The following is a 22,493-nucleotide window of genomic DNA, read 5'->3' on the forward strand; positions in this document are numbered from 1 at the left end:
GCTCAAGCTCCAAGAGTTACCATCTATATACTAATACAAAAGGTATATGAAGTAATAATTCTGAGATTATTTTTTATTATTGGAATAAAACTGAAATTATAGTGCTTTTACATAAAAATTGAATCTTATTTGTTCTAGTTCTTTTCATTTCAAATGGCACAATTTAAAGAAATTGACCTTTGTTGCTACTGATTAGCAAGTGAGTCATAAAACACTGCTGACCTTCAAGCATACATATATTTTCTACTACCGTAATTTCTAATATATATATATATATATATATATATATATATATATATATATATATATATATATATATATGTGTGTGTGTGTGTGTGTGTATATATATATATATATATATATGTGTATATATGTGTATATATATATATATATTATACACACACACACACACACACAGTGGGGCAAAAAAATATTTAGTCAGCCACCAATTGTGCATGTTCTTCCACTTAAAAAGATGAGAGACGCCTGTAATTGACATCATAGGTAGACCTCAACTATGGGAGACAACATAAAAAAAACAAATCCAGACAATCACATTGTCTGATTTGAAAAGATTTTTTTTGCAAATTATGGTGGAAAAGAAGTATTTGGTCACCTACAAACAAGCAAGATTTCTGGCTCTCACAGACCTGTAACTTCTTCTTTAAGAGGCTCCTCTTGGCTCCACTCATTAACTTTATTAATGGCACCAGTTTGAACTTGTTAGGAGTATAAAAAACACCTGTCCACAACCTCAGTCACACTCCAAACTCCACTATGATGAAGACCAAAGAGCTGTTGAAGGCCACCAGAAACAAAATTATAGACCTGTACTAGGTTGGGAAGACTGAATCTACAATAGGCAAGCAGCTTGGTGTGAAGAAATCAACTGTGGGAGCAATAATTAGAAAATGGAAGACATACAAGACCACTGATAATCTCCCTCGATCTGGGGCTCCACCCAAGATCTCACCCCGTGGGGTCAAAATGATCACAAGAACGGTAAGCAAAAACCCCAGAACCACACGGGGGGATCTAGTGAATGACCTGCAGAGAGCTGGGACCAACGTAACAAAGGCTACCATCAGTAACACACTACGCCGCCAGGGACTCAGATCCTGCAGTGCCAGACGTGTCCCCCTGCTTAAGCCAGTACATGTCGGGGGCTGTCTGAAGTTTGCTAGAGAACATTTGGATGATCCAGAAGAGGATTGGGAGAATGTCATATGGTCAGATGAAACCAAAGTAGAACTGTTTGGTAGAAACACAACTCGTCGTGTTTGGAGGAGAGAGAATGCTGAGTTGCATCCAAAGAACACCATACCTACTGTGAAGCACGGGGGTGGCAACATCATGCTTTGGGGCTCTTTCTCTGCAAAGGGACCAGTACGACTGATCCATGTACAGGAAAGAATGAATGGGGCATGTATTGTGAGATTTTGAGTGCAAACCTCCTTCCATCAGCAAGGGCATTGAAGATGAAACGTGGCTGGGTCTTTCAGCCTGACAATGATCCCAAACACACCGCCCAGACAACGAAGGAGTGGCTTCGCAAGAAGCATTTCAAGGTCCTGGAGTGGCCTAGCCAGTTTCCAGATCTCAACCCCATAGAAAACCTTTGGAGGGAGTTGAAAGTCTGTGTTGCCCAGTGACAGCCCCAAAACATCACTGCTCTAGAGGAGATCTGCATGGAGGAATGGGCCAACATACCAGTAACAGTGTGTGCCAACTTTGTGAAGACTTACAGAAAACGTTTGACCTCTGTCATTGCCAACAAAGCATATATAACGAAGTATTGAGATGAACTTTTGATATTGACCAAATACTTATTTTCCACCATAATTTGCAAAAAAAAATCTTTCCAAATCAGACAATGTGATTGTCTGGATTTGTTTTTTCATTTTGTCTCTCATAGTTGAGGTCTACCTATGATGTCAATTACAGGCCTCTCTCATCTTTTTAAGTGGGAGAACTTGCACAATTGGTGGCTGACTAAATACTTTTTTGCCCGTGTGTGTGTTTCTGTGTGTGTGTGTGTGTGTGTTGCATTTGTGCTGATAAATAAATAAAGGGATACTAGTATAGATCTATTTCAAGCTATTTAGCTCTCATCAGCTGGCCATACCCTTATTGGGATTCGAACCTGGGCTGTATTATATATTAGGCAGTTGTGTTAGTCACTAGGCCACAGGCTCTCCTCCTTTATCAGCTAAGCCCGGGAAATAGGTATGTATTGTGTCACAACCCCTGGTATGCCCAAATATGGGAGGAGGCATACTGCTTCCTTTCTCTGTCTATCGGCTCATCACAAGAGACCAACAGAGACCAATACCTATTTCCCTGGCTTAGCTGATAAAGGAGGAGAGCCTGTGACCTAGTGGCTAATACCACTGCCTAATATGTAATACAGCCCAGGTTCGAATCCCAGTAAGGGTATGGCCAGCTGCTGAGAGCTAAATAGCTTGAAATAGTTCTATACTAGTCTCCCTTTATTTATTTATCAGCACAAAGGCAACACAAATGTAACAAAAGCAACAGTAAAAATATTGGCTTTCTGTCTGGATGGTTTCTTGTGATGAGCCGATAGACAGAGAAAGGAAGCAGTATGCTTCCTCCCATATTTGGGCATACCAGGGGTTGTGACACAATAGATAGATAGATAGATAGATAGATAGATAGATAGATAGATAGATAGATAGATAGATAGATAGATAGAGAAACTGCATGTAAACACATAAAATAATGAAATTCTGATACATAAATACATACATTACCATTAAACTATTTTCTTTTGTGGCAGCCAGTGTTACACAACATACAGAAAATAAGTAATAAAAAATCAAGAGTGAAGAAAAAAAATTCTAACTAAATCTAGTTTGCAGAAACACAAATTATTATACATGTTCATGTCTTTTTGTCATAGATAGATTTATATATTGCCTTTTGGTATTAAACTTCTCACTGCAATTTCCACTGCAGTTAGCATAATATAATGATTGATCTACCCTTGCCAATTCTCACTTCCATATAAAAAAGCAAAGAGAAATATGCTCTTTTCATAGCTATTTCCCATTCTTCTGATAAGCATTTATTCCTTGCAACAGATGTCATTATCTAGTATTTTTTCTAACATTTACAAAGTATTTTATAAGAAAACATTACTAGAATAAATAAAAATGAAATGAACATTTACCACTTGATCCAGCTATTGAAAGATGTTCTAAAAATGGAAGTACTGAGGTTGACATTTGAGGCGTTGTTATCAGAGAAGATGCTTGAAGCTGCAGTACAAAAGCAAAATGTAATCTTCTTTAATTCAGGAATATATTACTCCTTTAGCCAATATAAACATTTTCCTATTTTTTCTGGTTATTCAAAGTCAGTAAGCTATAACAAGATCAATAATAATAGTAAACATCAAAATATCAAAGTACAACAGCTAATTAAAAATGAGACAAGACTTACAAATCTCCTCTTTTTAAAAAAATGTGATGCTAACAATAATGCCAATCAGGGAGTAAATATAATGAAAAATAATTAAACAAAACAATACAAGAGTTGCTATTTAGCAGAAATTTATTACGTAGGAACAAAAAGTACTTGAGGAACAATGTTATTGTTTCTTTGAATTTAAGTAATTGTTTTAAGTAAAACAATTGCTTAAATATATCTTCTATCTGCTCTCAGATATTAAGAACAGATGGAAGTGCTTCAGGTATAGCGAGTAAGCAGATCTGTACAGAAGGTAGGCCTTCAGTTTCTCCTAATCTTAGATGACCTAGCTACTCTTTGAACTGAACTCAGAAACAAAGCAAAACCCAGCACTGTTTCTCAAAGTAGAAATTGCATGCTTCCATATCATGCAAATTTAATTTAAACTGTATTATGTACCAGATCAATTTTTCAATGTTTCACAAAATTGACCATATAGTAGGAAGACAGTCATTGGCTTATGATGGTAATTGGAAACAGAATTTCTCTAAGTGATGCAGTTGTGCATGTCACAATGTATCATTTAAATGATGGCAATCAAGGTAGTCCTAGTTGCCATTGTTAACCGAAGACCTGGCTTGGTCCTTCCCAAGTCTCAACAAGGTAAGCGACTGCCTCTTCTTCAATTCTTCCCATTCACTTATCTAGCCCTTGTCTCTGCCCTTTCAGTTACCCTGTACTCTACTGCCTCTGTAACCCTGTGCTCTGCTGGTTCTGCTACCCTACACTCCTCTGGCCCTGCTATCTTGCACTTGTTATCCCTGGCACTGTCAAAAACAATTAACTATACATCAAGCAAGATGATAAAGCTAGCTGGACAGCAGGGCCAAGGTCAATAGAGTGACAGAGCTTCAGAATGCAAGGCAACCAAAAGGACAGAGATGGGGTGGGGGGTGGGAAATGATGACAGCAACCAGGCAGTTGTAGTGCAGGCTGACAAACACCTGATTTTTTATTATGTGACTGCATGAATATTGCAACAGCCATAACTTCAGGGACCAGGTATTAACTACCATTTGTTCAGCATAGCCGTAACTCCAAATTGTTTTTATACAAGGGTTACCTACCATCCAACAGTCTGAATATAACTTGTCTAACAGCTAAAACTGGTGGCTTGCCTACTAGCCAAAATTGCTGGCCAGTACCTGAAAAATCAAAGTTAATCCAGATCCAAAAACATCTGTACATATCAAATCTGCAGCTTTTGAGTAAGTTCTAATAAAAATGAATTCCTGGTTCTCAATGGACTATCTAGCCTTTTCTAAATTAGGTTTTGATTTGTTTGCCCATTACAATTCAAAAACTAACTTGAGATTAATATTTTCTTGGCTGTGATGGAAAGACAGAATTAGAAATTCTTTCTCATTGAGTCAACAGTCCACATGATAGTATGAATTATCAGAATAAAAATAAACCATGTACTCTCAAGCTTCTTTCTCACATCACGGATCTAATTTTAATGTTCTTCTGCTCTTGTTCTTGAAACTACAAGAAATGTACCTTAATGCAGTTTACATGGATATGACATGGAAGATTCATTAAGAAGATCACTATCATGACAAATTCACCATAGCAGCAAGACAGTAAGAGATTGAAACAATTTCTAAAAACTTGTAATTTTTCCTAATTGCTATTTCCTCACAATACACTTTTCTATGCTGGCAAATTATCACAGAAAAAAAGAAAATAAAGGCCTTAACTAAATATTTGTTTATATGACTTCTGCTAATTATTTCCTTTGTACAAAATAAGAAAATATCACATCAATCAAATACTTCATTGTGATTAAATTGGCCAAGAATCTTTTGTGTTATAAATGAACATTTAAACTTGCCTTGGGAGGTTGTAGAACAGCTGTGGAGTCAGGTGAATTTTTTGGTTTTGGAATGCTGTCAATAAGTTCCAGAATAGATTTTAATTTCTCATCTGAGATATTGAAAGAAAGTAATGGCAGCTCACCATACATTTTGTACCTAAAAAAGAAATAACCATTAGAAAAACAAATCCAGCCAGAATTTGTGCAGCTTAAAATCAAAACAAATAAAAATAACAACAAAAAGCATCATTTTAAAAACAAGACAAATAAAACCATATAAAAACCATCATAAAATACACACAACTCACAGCCCACAAACCCATTTATCAAAACAATCAGTATAGCCACTGCACCAGTTCCACCACATTCCCCTGTCTCCACGCCCATTGGCAAAACCATGTCTTCAGTGTGTTATCCAGCTTTAGGAGAAACTTGGGATATAAATGATAGTCCTATTACAGATAGGCAACCGACTTCTTGGAATTGGAAACAAAATAAGTAAGTGCTTTTCGCAATGTACAACAGAGATTATTTCACATTTGTAAATATAGATAATCCTTGACTTGTAACAGTTCATTTATTGACTGCTCAAAGTTGCAACAGCATTGAAAAGTTATTTATTACCGTTTTTCATCCTTACAGCACCTCCATAGTTATGTGATAAAAATTCAGATGCTTGACAACTGACTCATATTTATGACAGTTGCAATGTCCCTCAGTCATGTGATCACCTTTTGTGATTTTTGACAAGCAGTCAATGGGGAAGCCACATTCATTCAAAACCATGTTATTAACAGATGCACTGATTCACTTAACAACTGTGGCAAGATAGATTGTAAAATGGGGCAAACTCACTTAACTATCCTGCTTAATAACAGAAATTTTGGGCTCAATTGTGGTCATAAGTTGAAGACTACCTGTAATCATGAGTATGAGAGAGTGAATTCAGTGGATGATACTAAGTTAATGAAAAGAAAAACTTTGGGTATCCCCAAGTTCTATAAAAGTTGCAAATGCATTATATATCCATACATCTTTATAAACTAACAACACAACAGGATATTAAACAGAATTGGTATACTACAAATTAATACTAGTCACTTTTTAATCATCTCTATTATGAAAGAAACAAATGAAATATATTTCTGTCTCAACTCAAAAGTTGCCCATCCAATTTTTGGATTATCCAACACGCATGGTTATTACCATGACTCAGTGGTCTTAAATGTAAACTAAAGTGCTAAATTACTAGTCTATAGTATTCCAGATCTGCTACTGTAAAGAAATGGCCTCTCTCTTAAATTTACAGATAGCTTTGAAAACCTGGCTTTGGTTTATTTATTATTATGGCTTGGTCACACAGTTAGCAAGATGTTTAGACAGGATTTGGCATTTTTGTCCACCTGTTGAATTCTTCCCAAGGACCTTAGAAAGACAGATGCTGTTCTTTGATGATGTTATTGTTATGTTTATTATTTAATAAATGTCCCTGTTTTGTTTTGTGGATATTTTTCTTTATGAGTTTATTTAATCTGGGCTGTGTATCTGATTTGAACTTTTTAGCTGTTTTTTCATGTTTTGTATACCAATCAGAATCCATTGAATTGAGGGGTGATTTAATGAATGATTGAACACTTCTCTATGAAGTGCAAATCATTTACCAAGGTAACCATAAAAACAATCCAATACCCAGGCATGAGATAGACATAGATAATCCATGCCATAAACAAATGTGGGGAGGAAGAAAATACAGTGGGTAGCTTTCTATACAAAGTTTAACTGCTTATTACAATGGAAAGCTGGAGAGAAATGAAAAAAAAATCTTTGAAAAGAAAATCAATAACAGGAGTAATACTAAATACCATAAAATAATGCAGCGCTTTTTCTAAAACTCTTGAATTACTGGTCTGAGCATATATTCCAAAGCAAGACATAAATTTGAAGGTCATTTCTAATAGTCACCAAAACTAAGCTTTAAATAAGCTTTTATGGGACAAGACTTTGATCTCAATGCAGCAGGGGTATGTTCCAGCTGCTGCTATTGCCAGTTTGCTCAGAGATGTGCCGAGCACACATGCGTTTGGCATTTGATGTGCATGCATGCGCAGTGTAACAAAAATTGCTCTGCGCATGCGGCAAAAACAAAATGATGCCGCCTCTGGCGCTGAGAGAACCAGTTTGGGGGCGTGGCAGGCCTGTGTCACTGCTGGTTCCAGCAACCCAGGTCACCAACTTACTACAGGTTCAACTGAATTAGTCTGAATTGGTAGGAACCCATCTCTGCAATACAGGTAGTCCTTGACTTACAATAATTTATTTAGTGATGGTTTAAAGTTATAATGGCAATGAAAAAAGTGACCTATGGCTGTTTTTCATACTTAAGATCGTTGCACCACCAATTTAGAGCATATCAAATTTTTCAACTTTCAATTTCCAAATATTAGGGGTCCTCAAAAGTTGTGATATGCCTTGGGGATTGTAAAGATATTTTGTTAATTTAATATAATTTAGATATGCTTGGTAAGTAACTACACAAATATCATAACTTTTTCACATTTTATTTGTTTCATTCTCCATGGTCACATGAAAAAATTTGGATGCTTGGTAACTGGTTCATACTTATCACGGTTGCAGAGTCCCGGGGTCAGATGATCATCTTTTGCAACCTTCTGACAAGCGAAGTCAACACGGAATCCAGATTCACATGATAACCATGTTCTTTAATAACTATCATGACTCACTTAACAAATGTGGCAAGAAAGGTCATAAAATGAGGCAAAATTCACTTAATAAATGTCTCATTTAGGAACAGAAATTTTGGGCTCAGTTGGGATCACGTAAAGGGCTATCTGAAGATGATTTATATGGCAATAAAATGATGTTACCATGAAATAGCTACCCCCGAGTAAACTAAAAAACTAATCTAGGAAGTTGGTCTGATTTCCAGATTTGATTACTGGGTTCAATATTCTGCTATTTTGGGGTACCAAGTAGTCAATTGGATTTGCTGGTAGAAGGTCAACAGATATTGAAGAAGTATATAATCATAGTCTCCATCAAATGAACAATATATATAGTAACAGTAATAATAGTAATAAAATAGTTATAATTGATGCAGTAATACTTGGGCATTCTTGCATCTGTTACAACCATTGCTCTGTTCAATTCCATTTTCACATCCAGAGGTTGCAAGATATGTTGAGATGACGACTGTAATCTACGAGCATCCTCCCACTTTTCATCTAGAAATGAAAAAATATTTCTTGTAAGAAACTTCAAAAACAATAATATTACAGTTCAATAGATGCTTTTGAAGTGTTTTTCATCAATTTTAAGAAGCTTGGTTACATCATTGCTGATGCTAATTTAAAGCTACAAAGAGAAACTTTATACTAATTTTAGTATCATCTTTCAATAGATAGAAGAGGAATGACAGGGTTTGTTGGAGCTTTTAAAAATCAAGGTGACTAGTTCCCCTTATTTCTCACTTGCTCTGGAATAGTCCTATGATTCCTATGAACTAGTTTGGAGTAGAGTGCCTTCACTGCAACTCTCATACTCTGTAGGTAAACTATGCCCAGAAAAACTCTATCACTCCTCGGTATCCTAAACTGCCTGGGTGAGCCATGATAAGCTGCCTTGCTTTGTTGTTGTTGTTGTTGTTGTTGTTGTTGTTGTTGTTTTACCAGAGCTCCCAGCCTAGCTTCTTGATGTATTGACCGAGACTTCCTGTTTCTCCAGTTAGTATTCTAATAATGGAGGAGATTCAGCTCAGATGCCTGCAGCATTCTAGAAAGTATTAAGTGCTTCTATCTGCACTGCCTTTCTTGGCTTCTATGATGATCCTGTATCCTGCTGCTTGCTTCCCCTGCTATGCTCCAGGCCTTAGAGGATATCCATATTTTGAAATAGAAGAATAGTGTCTGATTCTTTTCTACCGAGAGATATTTTGAAATCTGCAAAATACATTGCAATAAATAAATTGCAATTTGTTTCTATCGACTGCTGGTTAGCAGAGTTCATCACATTTGCTCTTATGCAACTTCTGTTATTGGCTATGAATTCTCTAAAACTTGATTTCTTCAAAGCTAGCAAAAGATATTTTTTTGGTTGCTATTCTTAGCAACAATGAAACAACACTCACTGTTGGAATTGGTACAGTAGTCACTGAACCACTATGCCCAACTACATAACATACTCTTATTACAGAGCAAATTGGCAGACAGAGCTGGGACACATGGTTTCCCCCTCTTCTGTAAAGTTTCTCTGAAGCAGGTTATTGATGGTGGTTCTTCCATTTTTAAAACCATGCTCATCTTCTTCCAATTCAGTTTTCCTCAATACGTGTTCAGCATAGAAGATAAATAATGGAAGAGTATGCATCTTCTCTCATTTTTTGCCAGTCTGTTTTTCTGTGCACTGTTTGAATTATGGCTTTCTAATCTGGGAATACGTTTTGCATGAAGACAATGAAATGTTCTGGGATTCCCATGTTTTTAAGAACATTCTACAGTCTTAATATGATTGACACAATAAGTGGCCTAATATTATGAACTAACCTAGATAAATTTGACTCTTATTTTGTGAAGAGAAAACTATGTTTAGCTGAACCTTAATGAGATGATTCTCATTAAAAGTGATAACTTGCTCAAGATGAAAGAAGCCATAGGGAAGGGAAATTTACATAGTACATTAAACAAGGGTATTCCAAGTTATTCCTTAAAAATCAACAAAATTTAATACTTACCATGTCTGCTATAAAGTAGCTGCATACTACTGAGTTGAATGTCAAACCTTTCATATGCTCTTGACATAATATCTTCAAGAGCACTTTCGCCAACTTTGATATCTGACAAGGTGGACCGACATTTACTACTCATCTTAAAAAAAAGATAACAATAGAAATAGTCAATACATACCGTATTTTCACGACCAAAAGCCGCACCGGATTATAAGCCGCAGTATCAATTAACGTTAATTTTTCAAACTTTTTCCACATATAAAGCGCACCGGGTTATAAGCCGCACGTTTCCCGACGCTTCTGGACATCTGTTGCAGTCGCGAGGAAAGCGCGAAGGTTCTTGGCGCTCCAGGAAGCCCCTAAAGCAGCTGGGGGAGGCGCGCGGTTTGGTTTCTCCTCCCTGGATGTCGCAGCAGCAGCCCCAAGCACACCGATCTCTGTGTTTTTCGCATCGGGGCATGCTCTTGCAGCACACCCCGATGCGAAAAACACTGAGATCAGTGAGTTTGGGGCTGCTACTGCGACATCCAGGGAGGAGAAACCAAACCGCGCGCCTCCCCCAGCTGCTTTAGGGGCTTCCTGGAGCGCCAAGAACCTTCGCGCTTTCTCCACACTCTCCTCGGCTCCTCACAACTGCAATAGACGTCCAGAAGCGGCAGGGGCTATCGAGCTGGAAATCCAATCCCCATTAGCCCCAAAAGCCGCTTCTGGACATCTATTGCAGTCACGAGGAGCGGAGGAGAGCGCGAAGGTTCTTGGCGCTCCAGGAAGCCCCTAAAGCAGCTGGGGGAGGCGCGCGGTTTGGTTTCTCCTCCCTGGATGTCGCAGTAGCAGCCCCAAACTCACCGATCTCAGTGTTTTTCGCATCGGGGTGTGCTGCAAGAGCATGCCCCGATGCGAAAAACACAGAGATCGGTGCGCTTGGGGCTGCTGCTGCGACATCCAGGGAGGAGAAACCAAACCGCGCGCCTCCCCCAGCTGCTTTAGGGGCTTCCTGGAGCGCCAAGAACCTTCGCGCTCTCCTCCGCTCCTCGTGACTGCAATAGATGTCCAGAAGCGGCTTTTGGGGCTAATGGGGATTGGATTTCCAGCTCGATAGCCCCTCCCGCTTCTGGACGTCTATTGCAGTTGTGAGGAGCCGAGGAGAGTGTGGAGAAAGCGCGAAGGTTCTTGGCGCTCCGGGAAGCCCCGAAAGCAGCTGGGAGATCTTTTTCCACATATAAAGTGCACCGGGTTATAAGCCGCACTGCCGGTTTTGGATCAAATTTTAGGATTTTCAGTGCGGCTTATAGTTGTGAAAATACGGTACTTCAAGAATAGATTACAAATAAACCTAAGGGCTCTGTACAAATCAATCAGAGAACACCCTGAGCTACACTGCATCGAGCATTGTTCTCTATATCGAGCAAAATCATGAATGTTACCCGCTCCACCTCATCTTGCACCTTTGCCTCCTTCAGCATTTCTCATTCTATTAATGTTTTGTCCCTCACCCTATAGCCCAAAGTGACATTATTATTGTTTTTTTCTACAGGTTAAGGTCGATCAGCTTGATAGATTGGACTGAATCCTTGGCCCAAGGTTTCCAATTTCCATAATACTGAACTTTTGAAAATATCTAAATTGCCTAATACTGTTAAGTCTTCAAATTATATCATCACATGTATATTTTCAAAACTGTGGAAATTAATGTATACGATTTAACTGAATTATATAATATTCTCTCTGTGTGTGTAAAAATATCTTCTAAATCAAATTTGATTCCTGGTTAATTCAAGACAGATCCATTTTCATGGCAACTATATGGAAATGATTTGGTCTGCCCTCTGTCCCCACTGCCTAGTTTATTCCTATCATCCTATTCCCAAATCTCCAACCAGACAGTACCCAGATTAAATGTGATAAATGAACTCTGTTAAACTCAGATAAGGTCAGCCAATGATTATAAAACGAATAACATAAACATAGAATATAAGCATCTTTTTTTGGAATTTGAAGGAGTTACCTTTAAATGACCTAGATCCAAAAGTAGCTTATTTGATGTAGCTTCGTAAAATCCATTTTGTGGAACAATGACATAGGAAGACATAAGATTTATTTTTAAATCTAAGACCTTCTGGGTTTCTATAACATACACTAATCCTAGACACAAAGTAAAAAAATTGTTTTAGTAATTGGGCTAGATCCTGCTCCTCACACTATGATAGCTGTTACAATGTGAATTCAGTGTGTGTATGTGCATGTGTGTAAATAAATAATTTACCGGTAGCTGTCTTGTCACGAAATTCTTCCAATTTTGTTAAGGTTGCTGAAGTTATTTGCTCTAAATGAACATCACTTGGGGGTCGGAAGAAATCAATTAAACTATTCACGGTCATCTGATAAGTATATAAAAGGACAATGATGTATATTCTGAATGTAGAATGTGGGTTATTTTAAAACTTAATTTGTAGAATAGATATTTTCTACTTACGGCATCATATATTATTTCCAAAGGCTGTGACTCTATTATTAGTCTCTGATTGCAATTATCATCTAAGGGATTGGTTTCAAACATTATTGTGAAGAGTGATGCATTGTGCTGTGAATGGACTGTGTGAGAGGATAACAGACAGGGTACTGTTTTTTTCTGAGCCATGCCCTGAACTTCAAATGCACTTACACTTGATTCAAATCTGAAAAATAGCACCAAAGGACATACATGCATAAGGGCACAAATACACAAATGCATTTAATGTACACAACACACACAAACACAAACACACACACACACTATACAAAAGAACTTACTACAGAGTTTTTGCTCCATGCTCTCTCATAATGTAATAATCAAACAATTACAATGGAAAATATGAAGGATTTTGACTTTTTTGCCAATTACATTTTTATCACATCGCTGAATAGGATCAAAGGACAAAAAATTCCATTTCCACAAAAAAGAGGTATTTACTTAATTGCTGCATTTATATCTTGCTTTTCTTCCAAGAGATCAAGGCTGAATGGTCCCACCTCTAAATATTTTTCATCAGAACAACTTGTCCAGTACCTAATTCCCTGACCAAAATCCAACACTAGAACTACTACGTATAACGCCATACTAACCCTTGGGTAGTTTCTTTAGACATAGATCAAATATCAAATAGCAATAACATATTTTGTATGTCTTTTTTTTTGTATCTTCTTAAATTTTTTGTAATGCCCTCAAAATATTATCTTCCATAAAATATGTTTCAAGGTTCTTCATGTGAGGAGGAAAAACAAACCTGGAAAAAAGCTATCAAAGAGCACAAAACCAAAAGGAAAACCAAGGGGACAGGATACAGAAAGTCACACATGGCCACTCATCCAGAGAAAAGCTCCAACTATTTAATCTCTATTTCTATTTACCCACCTATAACAAATGCCTACCTTATTGCTTCAGCACCAGGGCGTTGTGCTACTGTTGTACGCAGATCAATTAATGCAAGTTTTATCAGCTCAGGCTTCTCCTTGTTTTCCCTGATTAGCACTGACATGCTTATTAATTTTACATAAAGCTTCATAGCTTCATACTATGCAAATTAACAAAAAAATATCATTAACTGAAGAACATTTTAACCAAACATTATTAATGATTACATCTGAAATTCAGAAAATTAATCATTATGTATGAAATTCAAAGTAGTGAACTGGACTGAACACACAACACCAAATTTAGAAAAATGCCTTCTATGGAATGTTTTCTAAGTTAATTATTTAAAATAATTTTAAAAATTAATAATTCTAATAATTTAACTTTAAATAATTAAAAGATCACTCAGAATATTCTGAATGGTCTATCATGAGGGGACAACACAAATAATCCCTCTCTTCCTCAAAGAAGATTCTCCCTTACTCTAATGGAAATTAAGCTTAGTTAAGGACCAATTAATATTTAATGTCTGCACCAATTAATATTTAAAGTTTTAGGAAATGGATTTAGGACAAAGGCCTGCGGGCCCATAGTTCTCATGTGTCCTATCCCAACTACAAAAGTCTGGTTCATTTACGCTTCAATATGTAAGCAAGCAAGCAATCCAGCAAAGAAACAAACAAATTATTTAATTCTTAGGTCTATGTATTAATTTGTACTCTAGATATAATTGTTCATTATAAGATACCATTGCTTTTAAAAGTCCAATGTTTGCTGATCTATCCTACCCAAATCATACCCACCGTTTTTGGCAATGTTGGATCGACAGCAGTTTCACTATATCCAATTGCTGCATAGAGTTTATCTTTTTCTTGTGGAGTCATGAACTGTTCAATACCTGCAACAGGAAATTTTACTACATTCAATAAAAACAAGCATGTTTTTCATATGGAAGCATTCTATACCAAACACACTGCATAAAGAGTTCCAATATTTTTTTTTACAATTACAGCTTTGTTAAATGCTTAAATCTACTCCATTAGTGGAAGCAACTTTACTGTTTCTAATAGCTAAAGGTACTATTTGATGTTTAATCCTAGTGAAAGCTCATTCCAGCACTATGCAAATTGTTCGATCAAAACTGCCATCTTTATACCTTTTGGTTCTTGTTTTGTTTCACTGCTCTTTCCTCCAGACCATCCCCACATCCAACTAAACCAGCCACCAGAGTTTTCATCATCTTGTTTAGCACCTGGTTTGAAAATCTTTAATCCAGCTTTAATAGCCTATTATGCAAAACAAAGCAGACATTAACATTGCTAATTGTATAACATCAAATAATTTAGTTATTTTATCAGTTATAAAGAAAACCTAGCAAGGTGCCTGAAGAAATGCAACCTAATCTGAGCATCTCTTTGAAATGGGTAAATCTGAAGCAGTAGCAGTGTTTTCATCATATAAATTCATACTACTAAAAAGTAGCAACTGCTATTTTAACTCTGTGCATAAGATTAAATAACTCTCATTTTGGAGCTTCATCTTTGAAAAGTATTATCCCATAATTGACAATCCTTTTCAAGTTACCGTTATATTGCCAGAACCAAATTAAAATATCTGCAATGGACAGATGACTTGCCAGCTCCTATAACCCAGGAAATCAGGAATCTTCTCTCATCCTTCAGGCTTCCCCCACTCCTTCTTAGAAACCCAGCTTCCTCCCTCTTTCTTAGAAATCTAGCTCAACAAACTCTGTGGAGCAGAGAAATAGGAAATCCAGGAAAGCCAGCTGGGTCCCTTGCCATCACCACTAATCTCTTTCAGAAAACATGTACCGCCTAATTGCAGATATTGTCATCCAGATCTTGCAGTTCTTAACACCTTATCAGCAAAGGTAAAAAGCTCAGGAACTTTTTATAATGCACAATAATTAAATTGAGGTGGTCACAAAAGGTGATCACATGACCCAGGACATTGCAACTGTCATAAATCTGAGTCACTTGCCAAGTATCTGAATTTTTAGCAGGTTGTGGAAAATACGGCCATGTTCATAAGCGTGAAAAAGATTATAAGTCACTTTTTTCAGTGCTATTGTAAGTTTGAATAGTCATTAAATGAATGGTTGTAAATAGAGGACTACCTGTATTAATTTCATAACCCAGATGGTTTTCATTATACTTATAATCTACATTATAAATGCTAAAATAAAGACACTTGTATAGTGTAGTTTAGAAGACATTTACCTCAAATTCTGCCTGTTGTCTTGCTAGAGTGATGTTGAATATATCTAAAGTCTTCTCTAGATCCTATAAAGAAAAGTACATTACATACAATTTATTTATTTAAATATATTTCTACAGTTTCCATCACTAAATAATATGGTTGTAAGGTGTAATGTCATGTGACTTCACTGCATATAGATGGCAGTCTTGGTTGTTATTATTAAGTGAGGACTCATGGGTCATTATGTAACGACTTCACATGACCATAACTTCCAAGTTCCTGCCAATGACTTTGCTTGTAGGAAACTAATAGGGAATGGCTTGTTGCAATATTGTAATCATGAGCTATGTGCCAAGTCACAATTGTGTGGCTGAAGGCATACTGCAAAGGCCAAAAGCCAAAACTCCAAGACTAGTTATAAGTCCCCTTGTTGTTCCAAGAGTGCTTTTTCAAGAGGCAACAATCCTTCCAACAGTTCCAAGAAGGCTCCACACCCATTTGCACTACTCAGGGAACTCTGAGAAGACAGAAAAACCTCCAAGTGGCTTCAATGACACTCTAAAAGAATGCAAAGGAATATCAATCCTCACCAATCAGTCCGAGTTGAAGGAGCTTCTTGGATGAGAAGCAAAACATCTTCAAAGAAAAACCAGAAAGGCCAGTTGCCTCTTGAAAAAGCACCCTTGGGTGAACTATGACCTGGATGACTGAGAATCTCTATAGACAAGTCCCCTTGTTTTGCATGGTTGCGGGTTTGAGTAATCACTGAACAAATGAACATAAACTACCTGTAGTACCATTTTTAACAATCAAAGATTCATAAGTTGCTATAGCATATCCTTACTCTAAATCAAGTACTATTATTCCAGATTTTCACCTACAGCAGAAATCTTGGCATCAAATTTTATACCCCTCAGAGAGGGTTCACAACTTGGGAGTCCTCCTGGATCCACAGTTGACTTTCGACCACCATCTGACGGCTGTGACCAGGGGGGCATTTGCCCAGGTTCGCCTGGTACGCCAGTTGCGACCCTACCTGAACCGGGAGGCTCTCACAACAGTCACTCGGGCCCTTGTGACCTCTAGGCTGGAATACTGCAATGTGCTCTACATGGGGCTGCCCTTGAAGAGCATCTGGCGACTTCAGCTAGTCCAGAATGCGGCCGCGCGAGTGATCGTGGGCGCACCTCGGTTCGCCCACATAACACCTATCCTCCGCGAGCTGCGCTGGCTACCTGTTGATCTCCGGGTGCGCTTCAAGGTGCTACTCACCATCCATAAAGCCCTCCATGGTAGTGGATCTGCGTACTTGAGAGACCGCCTCCTGCCAATTACCTCCCTGCGACCTATAAGATCACATAGATTGGGCCTCCTCCGAATACCATCCGCCAGTCAGTGCTGACTGGCAACTACACGGAGGAGGGCCTTTTCAGTAGCAGCTCCGACCCTTTGGAACGATCTCCCCGTGGAGATTCGTACCACCGTCCAGACCTTCCGCATAGCCCTCAAGACCTGGCTATCCCGTCAGGCCTGGGGATAAGATCACAATCTGTCCCCACCCGAATGAAGAATGAATGTTGTGTACTATTTTACTCTTATGTATTGTTTTATGTTTATTGTTTATACCCCCCCTCCCTATTTTATGTAATCCGCCCTGAGTCCCCGCGGGGAAAAGGGCGGCCTATAAATATTAATAAAATATCAAAAAAAATCAAATATCAAAATATCTTCTTAGAAAATTAAGAAAAAAATATTATATGTTGCCAGCGAGCTTCCATTTTGAGATGACAAGATTCAAATCAAACCTGCAACCACAATATAACATGCACCCCCAATAACTCCTAGCATGAATTGTACCAATAATTGTGTCTGTTTGTAGGCCTAAATCTCTGAAAGGTTTAAGGTATCTATTTTTATTATCAAAAATTCCAAAATGTCAAGCAGATTTTTCTCATTTCTTATTCCAAAGGGCAAAAGATATCTTAATTATTGTTGAATTAAAATTGGGAGAAGCTATTTTTATCCCTATTCCCTGTCCATGCCCCTGATATGCATACATAGTTGGAACCTTCATGGACAATTAGTTTTGGTATTCAAAATATATAGTGTAGAAGACAACTGGCAAAAGGAACTTCCCCTTGTTCAACTGAGGAAAGAACTGGAGAAAACAAGATACACCCCTTCCTGAAAAGGTGTTCTCTCAATCCAATCAACTGGACAACTTCTACCTGGTGGATTATCTCTTACAGTCAGAGTTTATGCCTGGGAATGGGACAGAAGTCACACTTGCCAGCACAACCAGGATGGAAAAGGGAGCTCTCCTGCTGTTTCTGCACCTCTCAGATGCACTTAGTACCAATGACCAGTGTTCACTGGTACTGCTTCTGCGAATTGGGTGTAGATGTTACCATTTTATAGTAGTTCCACTGTTTCCTGAGTGATAGTAACAGAATTGGACTTAGAGAGACATTAGTAATAGCTTTTTTGCATTAATAGTACCATACATTCCAGACAATGGAAACTAATTTATCTACTCTATTCTGTCCTGGTCAGGCCCATTTGGAATACTTGGGATGGTAACTAACTGGCAAGTTCACAGGAAAGCTTCCAAAATGGTAAAGGGAGGCCAGAAGTAAAATCTTGTGAGGAACAGTTGTGTATTGGATATTTTTAGGCCACAGAACAGAAAACTAAGGGGATAGCTTTCAAATATTTGAAGTGTTATCCAAAGAAGGAGGGGTAGACTAGACAGCATAGGACTGACCATAATCAATGGAAACCATAATGAAGAAAATTCAGGAAAGTTGTCAGGAGGAACTTCCTGTCAGCCAGTGGAGATTTATAAATAAATATATTCATTGTATTCTGGAAAACAATTTGTAGTTTGTGATAAAGATATTAATTTTAAACTTCTAACCTCCAACATAAACAAACTCTCTTGTGTAACTTTCTTTGAAGTTATTTTTATTTTATAAAGCTCTTTATAACTTTTCACTTGATTCCTATGGTATCGAATATGTTCCCAAGACCACATTTGTAGCTTAGGTTGGACGTTTACTTCAAGAATGCCTTGTGTAACATATTGCCACCTAATAGAAAAAGGAAAAAAATGTTAGGACATTTTAAAGCAAAGACAATATTTCTATTTAAATTCTATTTTAGTAAAGCAATCTTCACAAATTAATTTATAATTCTTGATTCTCTTCCCCAAAATACAAAAATTAAATATATTACTTTATTAATAAGGGTACTTATGAAATTCTTTCCTATCAAGTTTTTTGGGGATTTTGAATTCCAATTTATGAGAATATTCTAACAGAAAGTCCATCAGAATTGTAGAAGTTTCCAAAAGTTATTGGATGTGTACCATTTCCTGGCATTGTTGTGAACAGGAACCTCTGGCCTATATTTCCTATATGGTAAATTCCGGGTCATCATATCAATTGATTCAAGAAGTTCCATAATACTGAAATACTGGAAGAAAAAATGCAATAAGATATTTATTACTAATATGGTATAATAATCACAACAAAATGTAACAGTATTTGCCTTAAAAGTTACATTATTTAAAGGTTGAATACAGTGTAACATTAGAAGCTTTCATTTTATAACAACAATGGAGTATTTAACTTTGAGTTAAAGTAATAATTGTTCCAAGAAAAATATATTCTTTGGCAGATATATTTATTTCAAGTTGTTCACAAATCAATACTGATACAAATACATGATTAAAAATCCCCATGGCTATATGGAAAGTGGTGTAAAAGTGAATGATGTTGGGAAGTATTCAGTCGATGCCCAACAATATGGCTAAAAATTCAGGAGTATGAAAAGTCCCATCTTCAAATAGCACTGTTATTGATTAATTGACTGTGCATTTGACTTAGTATTGATTCCTGGTGGTTGTCTGACAAGTCTACAGTTTTCTTGGTAATATTTTGGAAGTGGTTTGCCATTGTCTGCTTCCTGGGGCACATTTTCGACACTTAAATAACCTTGATATACAAGGCTACTCAAATGTAAATTTGGGAATTCTTTCAAGGATTACCGAAAACTATAGCCATAAAAAGATGCAAATAGAACAATGAGAATTTAATTCAGGAAATAAAAAAGCTTGCTATAAAAATCTGAATCATTTGTGCCATTACCTGTGGTTTATTCAGTTCAATGGTTATATCCTGAAGATTTACATCCAGATCTAGCTTTGGTGCAGAAAAGTCAAAATCAGATCGTGGATTCATACGGAGTTTGGCTTTAGCTGAAATCGGACGGAATACTAAAAAGCAGAATTTTAGATAAAGTTAATCAAGAAACAAATAGTTCATGCAAATAGATCCCCCCCCCCAAAAAATATATATATATATGGATGTTCCTTATGGAGGGATAAGAAAACAAGATTCACTTTTTAGGCACCAAAAGCTAAATTTTATAATCAGTTGCCCAACTAGGGACAAGGCTATACTATGTTTGCTCACATGTAGCATTCTGGAGAATAAAACAAAGATTTTACTATTTAGATTTAGATTTTATTTGTGATTTATAGGCCACCCTTTTCCCTGAGGAGACTCAGGGCGGCTTACAATTCATGGGAGGGGGAGTGCAAGACAAAACATAAGACAATACGTGAATAAGAAAAAATAAAGCAATAAAACACAACTTTCATTCAACATTCGGGTGGGGGCAAATTAAAATCTTATCCCCAGGCCTGATGGGATAGCCAGATCTTAAGGGCTGTGCGGAAGGTCTGGACGGTGGTGAGGGTGCGAATCTCCACGGGGAGATCGTTCCAAAGGGTCGGAGCTGCTACTGAGAAGGCTCTCCTCCGTGTAGTCGCCAGTCGTCACTGACTGGCGGATGGAACTCGGAGGAGGCCTAATCTGTGCGATCTAATAGGTCGAAGGGAGGTAATCGGCAGGAGGCGGTCTCTCAAGTACTCAGATCCACTACCATGGAGGGCTTTATGGATGGTAAGTAGCACCTTGAAGCGCACCCGGAGATCAACAGGTAGCCAGCGCAGCTCGCGGAGGATAGGTGTTATGTGGGCGAACCGCGGTGCGCCCACGATCACTCGCGCGGCCGCATTCTGGACTAGCTGAAGTCGCCGGATGCTCTTCAAGGGCAGCCCCATGTAGAGCACATTGCAGTATTCCAGCCTAGAGATCACAAGGGCTCGAGTGACTGTTGTGAGGGCCTCCCGCTTCAGGTAGGGTCGCAACTGGCGCACCAGGCGAACCTGGGCAAATGCCCCCCTGGTCACAGCCGATAAATGATGGTCAAAAGTCAGCTGTGGGTCCAGGAGGACTCCCAAGTTGCGAACCCTATCTGAGGGGTGTAAAATTTGACCCCCCAGCCTGAGCGATGGAACACTGGCCAAATTATTGGGAGGGAAACACAACAGCCACTCGGTCTTGTCCGGGTTGAGTACCAGTTTGTTAGCTCTCATCCAGTTCTTAACGGCCTCAAGACCCTGGTTCATCACGTCCACCGCTTCATTACTATAATCTCTATAAGCACCAAGCGACATCAATATTGTAGTGTAATATACTATGATAATGCAAAAAAGGTGAAATTATACCAATAAAATGTTAAGTTCAGTCCTAATTGGGTAGTTTAGTGCCAAACACTATCTTATAATGAAACCAGTTTTTGTTTCTTTAGATCTATAAATATATGTAGTTTTCAAGGTAATAAATGCCTCTTTGTATTTTATCCAGAAGTAAATCAGCAATCAGTGTAACATTTTAGCTCAGACATAATATGATCCCCAAGTTCCTTACAAAACTAATCTAAGCACAATTGTCTATGTTAAATGAAGTTTTTGGACTACCATATTTTTCGGAGTATAAGATGCACCTTTTTCCCTCAAAAAAGAGGCTGAAAATCTGGGTGCGTCTTATACACCAAATACAGCATTTTTGGCCTCCCGAAACCCTGCCTCCTTTGCAAAAAGGCTGTGCATGGCCTTTAGGAGGCTTCCAGAGTGCTCATGGGAGCTGGGAAGGGCAAAAATGAGCAAAATATGGGCCAGTTTTTGCTCATTTTTGCCCCTGCCCCCAGTCCCTAGGAGCACTGAATAAGCCTCCTAAAGTCTATGTATGCCCATTTTTTTTGACAAATAACGAGCCTGTTTTTGCAAAAAATGGGCCATTTGTGGGAGGTCTGCAGAGTGCAAAACCTTTTTTTTTTTAAATTTGCCTCTTCAAAATCTTGGTGTGTCTTATACTCCAGTGCATCGTATACTCCGAAAAATACAGTAAATAAATAGGTAGCTCCAAGAAGAAACTATACTTATGCTTATTGTACTCCACATGTAAATTTAGGAAATATTAAAAACTTACCAAAACTATAGCCTTCTGGAATCACATTAGTGTTTGCAATTCCATATTTTAAATGACTCTTTTTGGAGACAAAAATTGAATTGAAAATTTATTCACAATAAAAATGCAAAAATCAATATAAACCAAATAGACTATTTTTCCCAAGCAATATTTTAGACTGATCAATGTTAAGTTAAAATACAGAGACCCAAGGTATCTCTTACATAGGTTCAATAATTATATCTATATATCACGCAGAAGAGGTTCCTGGTTTAAAAATGTGGGAATAGGTATTATGATAATACGCTGAAATATAAATATTAAGTCACCCTTAGAATGCTAAATCACAGTAGACAACTGTCTAAATCAGAAGAAGAAAATAGATAAAACTAATCTGACCTCTGACCTCTGTTAAGATCTGATTGAAAAAAATATGAGGAAAACAATCATTCCTCCCATTTAATGAAGAATAAAAAAAGTTATGATAAAGTAATGGGGGATTTTAAGTACCCTGAC

At 37.6% G+C, this 22,493-nt stretch overlaps 1 protein-coding gene across 4 annotated transcripts in view; it reads right to left on the reverse strand.

The window, feature by feature from the left end:
- Positions 1-22,493, reverse strand: part of VPS13A (vacuolar protein sorting 13 homolog A) — a 109,807-nt gene that overhangs the window by 65,996 nt on the left and 21,318 nt on the right. For all 4 annotated transcript variants that reach the window (XM_087715963.1, XM_087715962.1, XM_087715965.1 and 1 more), the window contains exons 10-24: positions 21,999-22,056; positions 19,809-19,936; positions 19,028-19,134; positions 18,578-18,749; positions 15,681-15,743; positions 14,597-14,726; positions 14,244-14,338; positions 13,458-13,600; positions 12,523-12,724; positions 12,313-12,427; positions 12,055-12,191; positions 10,056-10,188; positions 8,433-8,550; positions 5,327-5,465; positions 3,194-3,281 (exon numbers count right to left, since the gene is read on the reverse strand). In XM_087715963.1, the coding sequence (XP_087572089.1) occupies positions 3,194-3,281; positions 5,327-5,465; positions 8,433-8,550; positions 10,056-10,188; positions 12,055-12,191; positions 12,313-12,427; positions 12,523-12,724; positions 13,458-13,600; positions 14,244-14,338; positions 14,597-14,726; positions 15,681-15,743; positions 18,578-18,749; positions 19,028-19,134; positions 19,809-19,936; positions 21,999-22,056 (1,828 nt within the window). The remainder of the gene's footprint in view (positions 1-3,193; positions 3,282-5,326; positions 5,466-8,432; positions 8,551-10,055; positions 10,189-12,054; positions 12,192-12,312; positions 12,428-12,522; positions 12,725-13,457; positions 13,601-14,243; positions 14,339-14,596; positions 14,727-15,680; positions 15,744-18,577; positions 18,750-19,027; positions 19,135-19,808; positions 19,937-21,998; positions 22,057-22,493) is intronic.

This window comes from Thamnophis sirtalis, unplaced genomic scaffold (genome assembly GCF_051295495.1).
Source record: "Thamnophis sirtalis isolate CommonGarterSnake01/CBP01778 unplaced genomic scaffold, rThaSir2_p1.2 scaffold_5, whole genome shotgun sequence".
In the NCBI taxonomy this organism is placed as follows: Eukaryota; Metazoa; Chordata; class Lepidosauria; order Squamata; family Natricidae; genus Thamnophis; species Thamnophis sirtalis.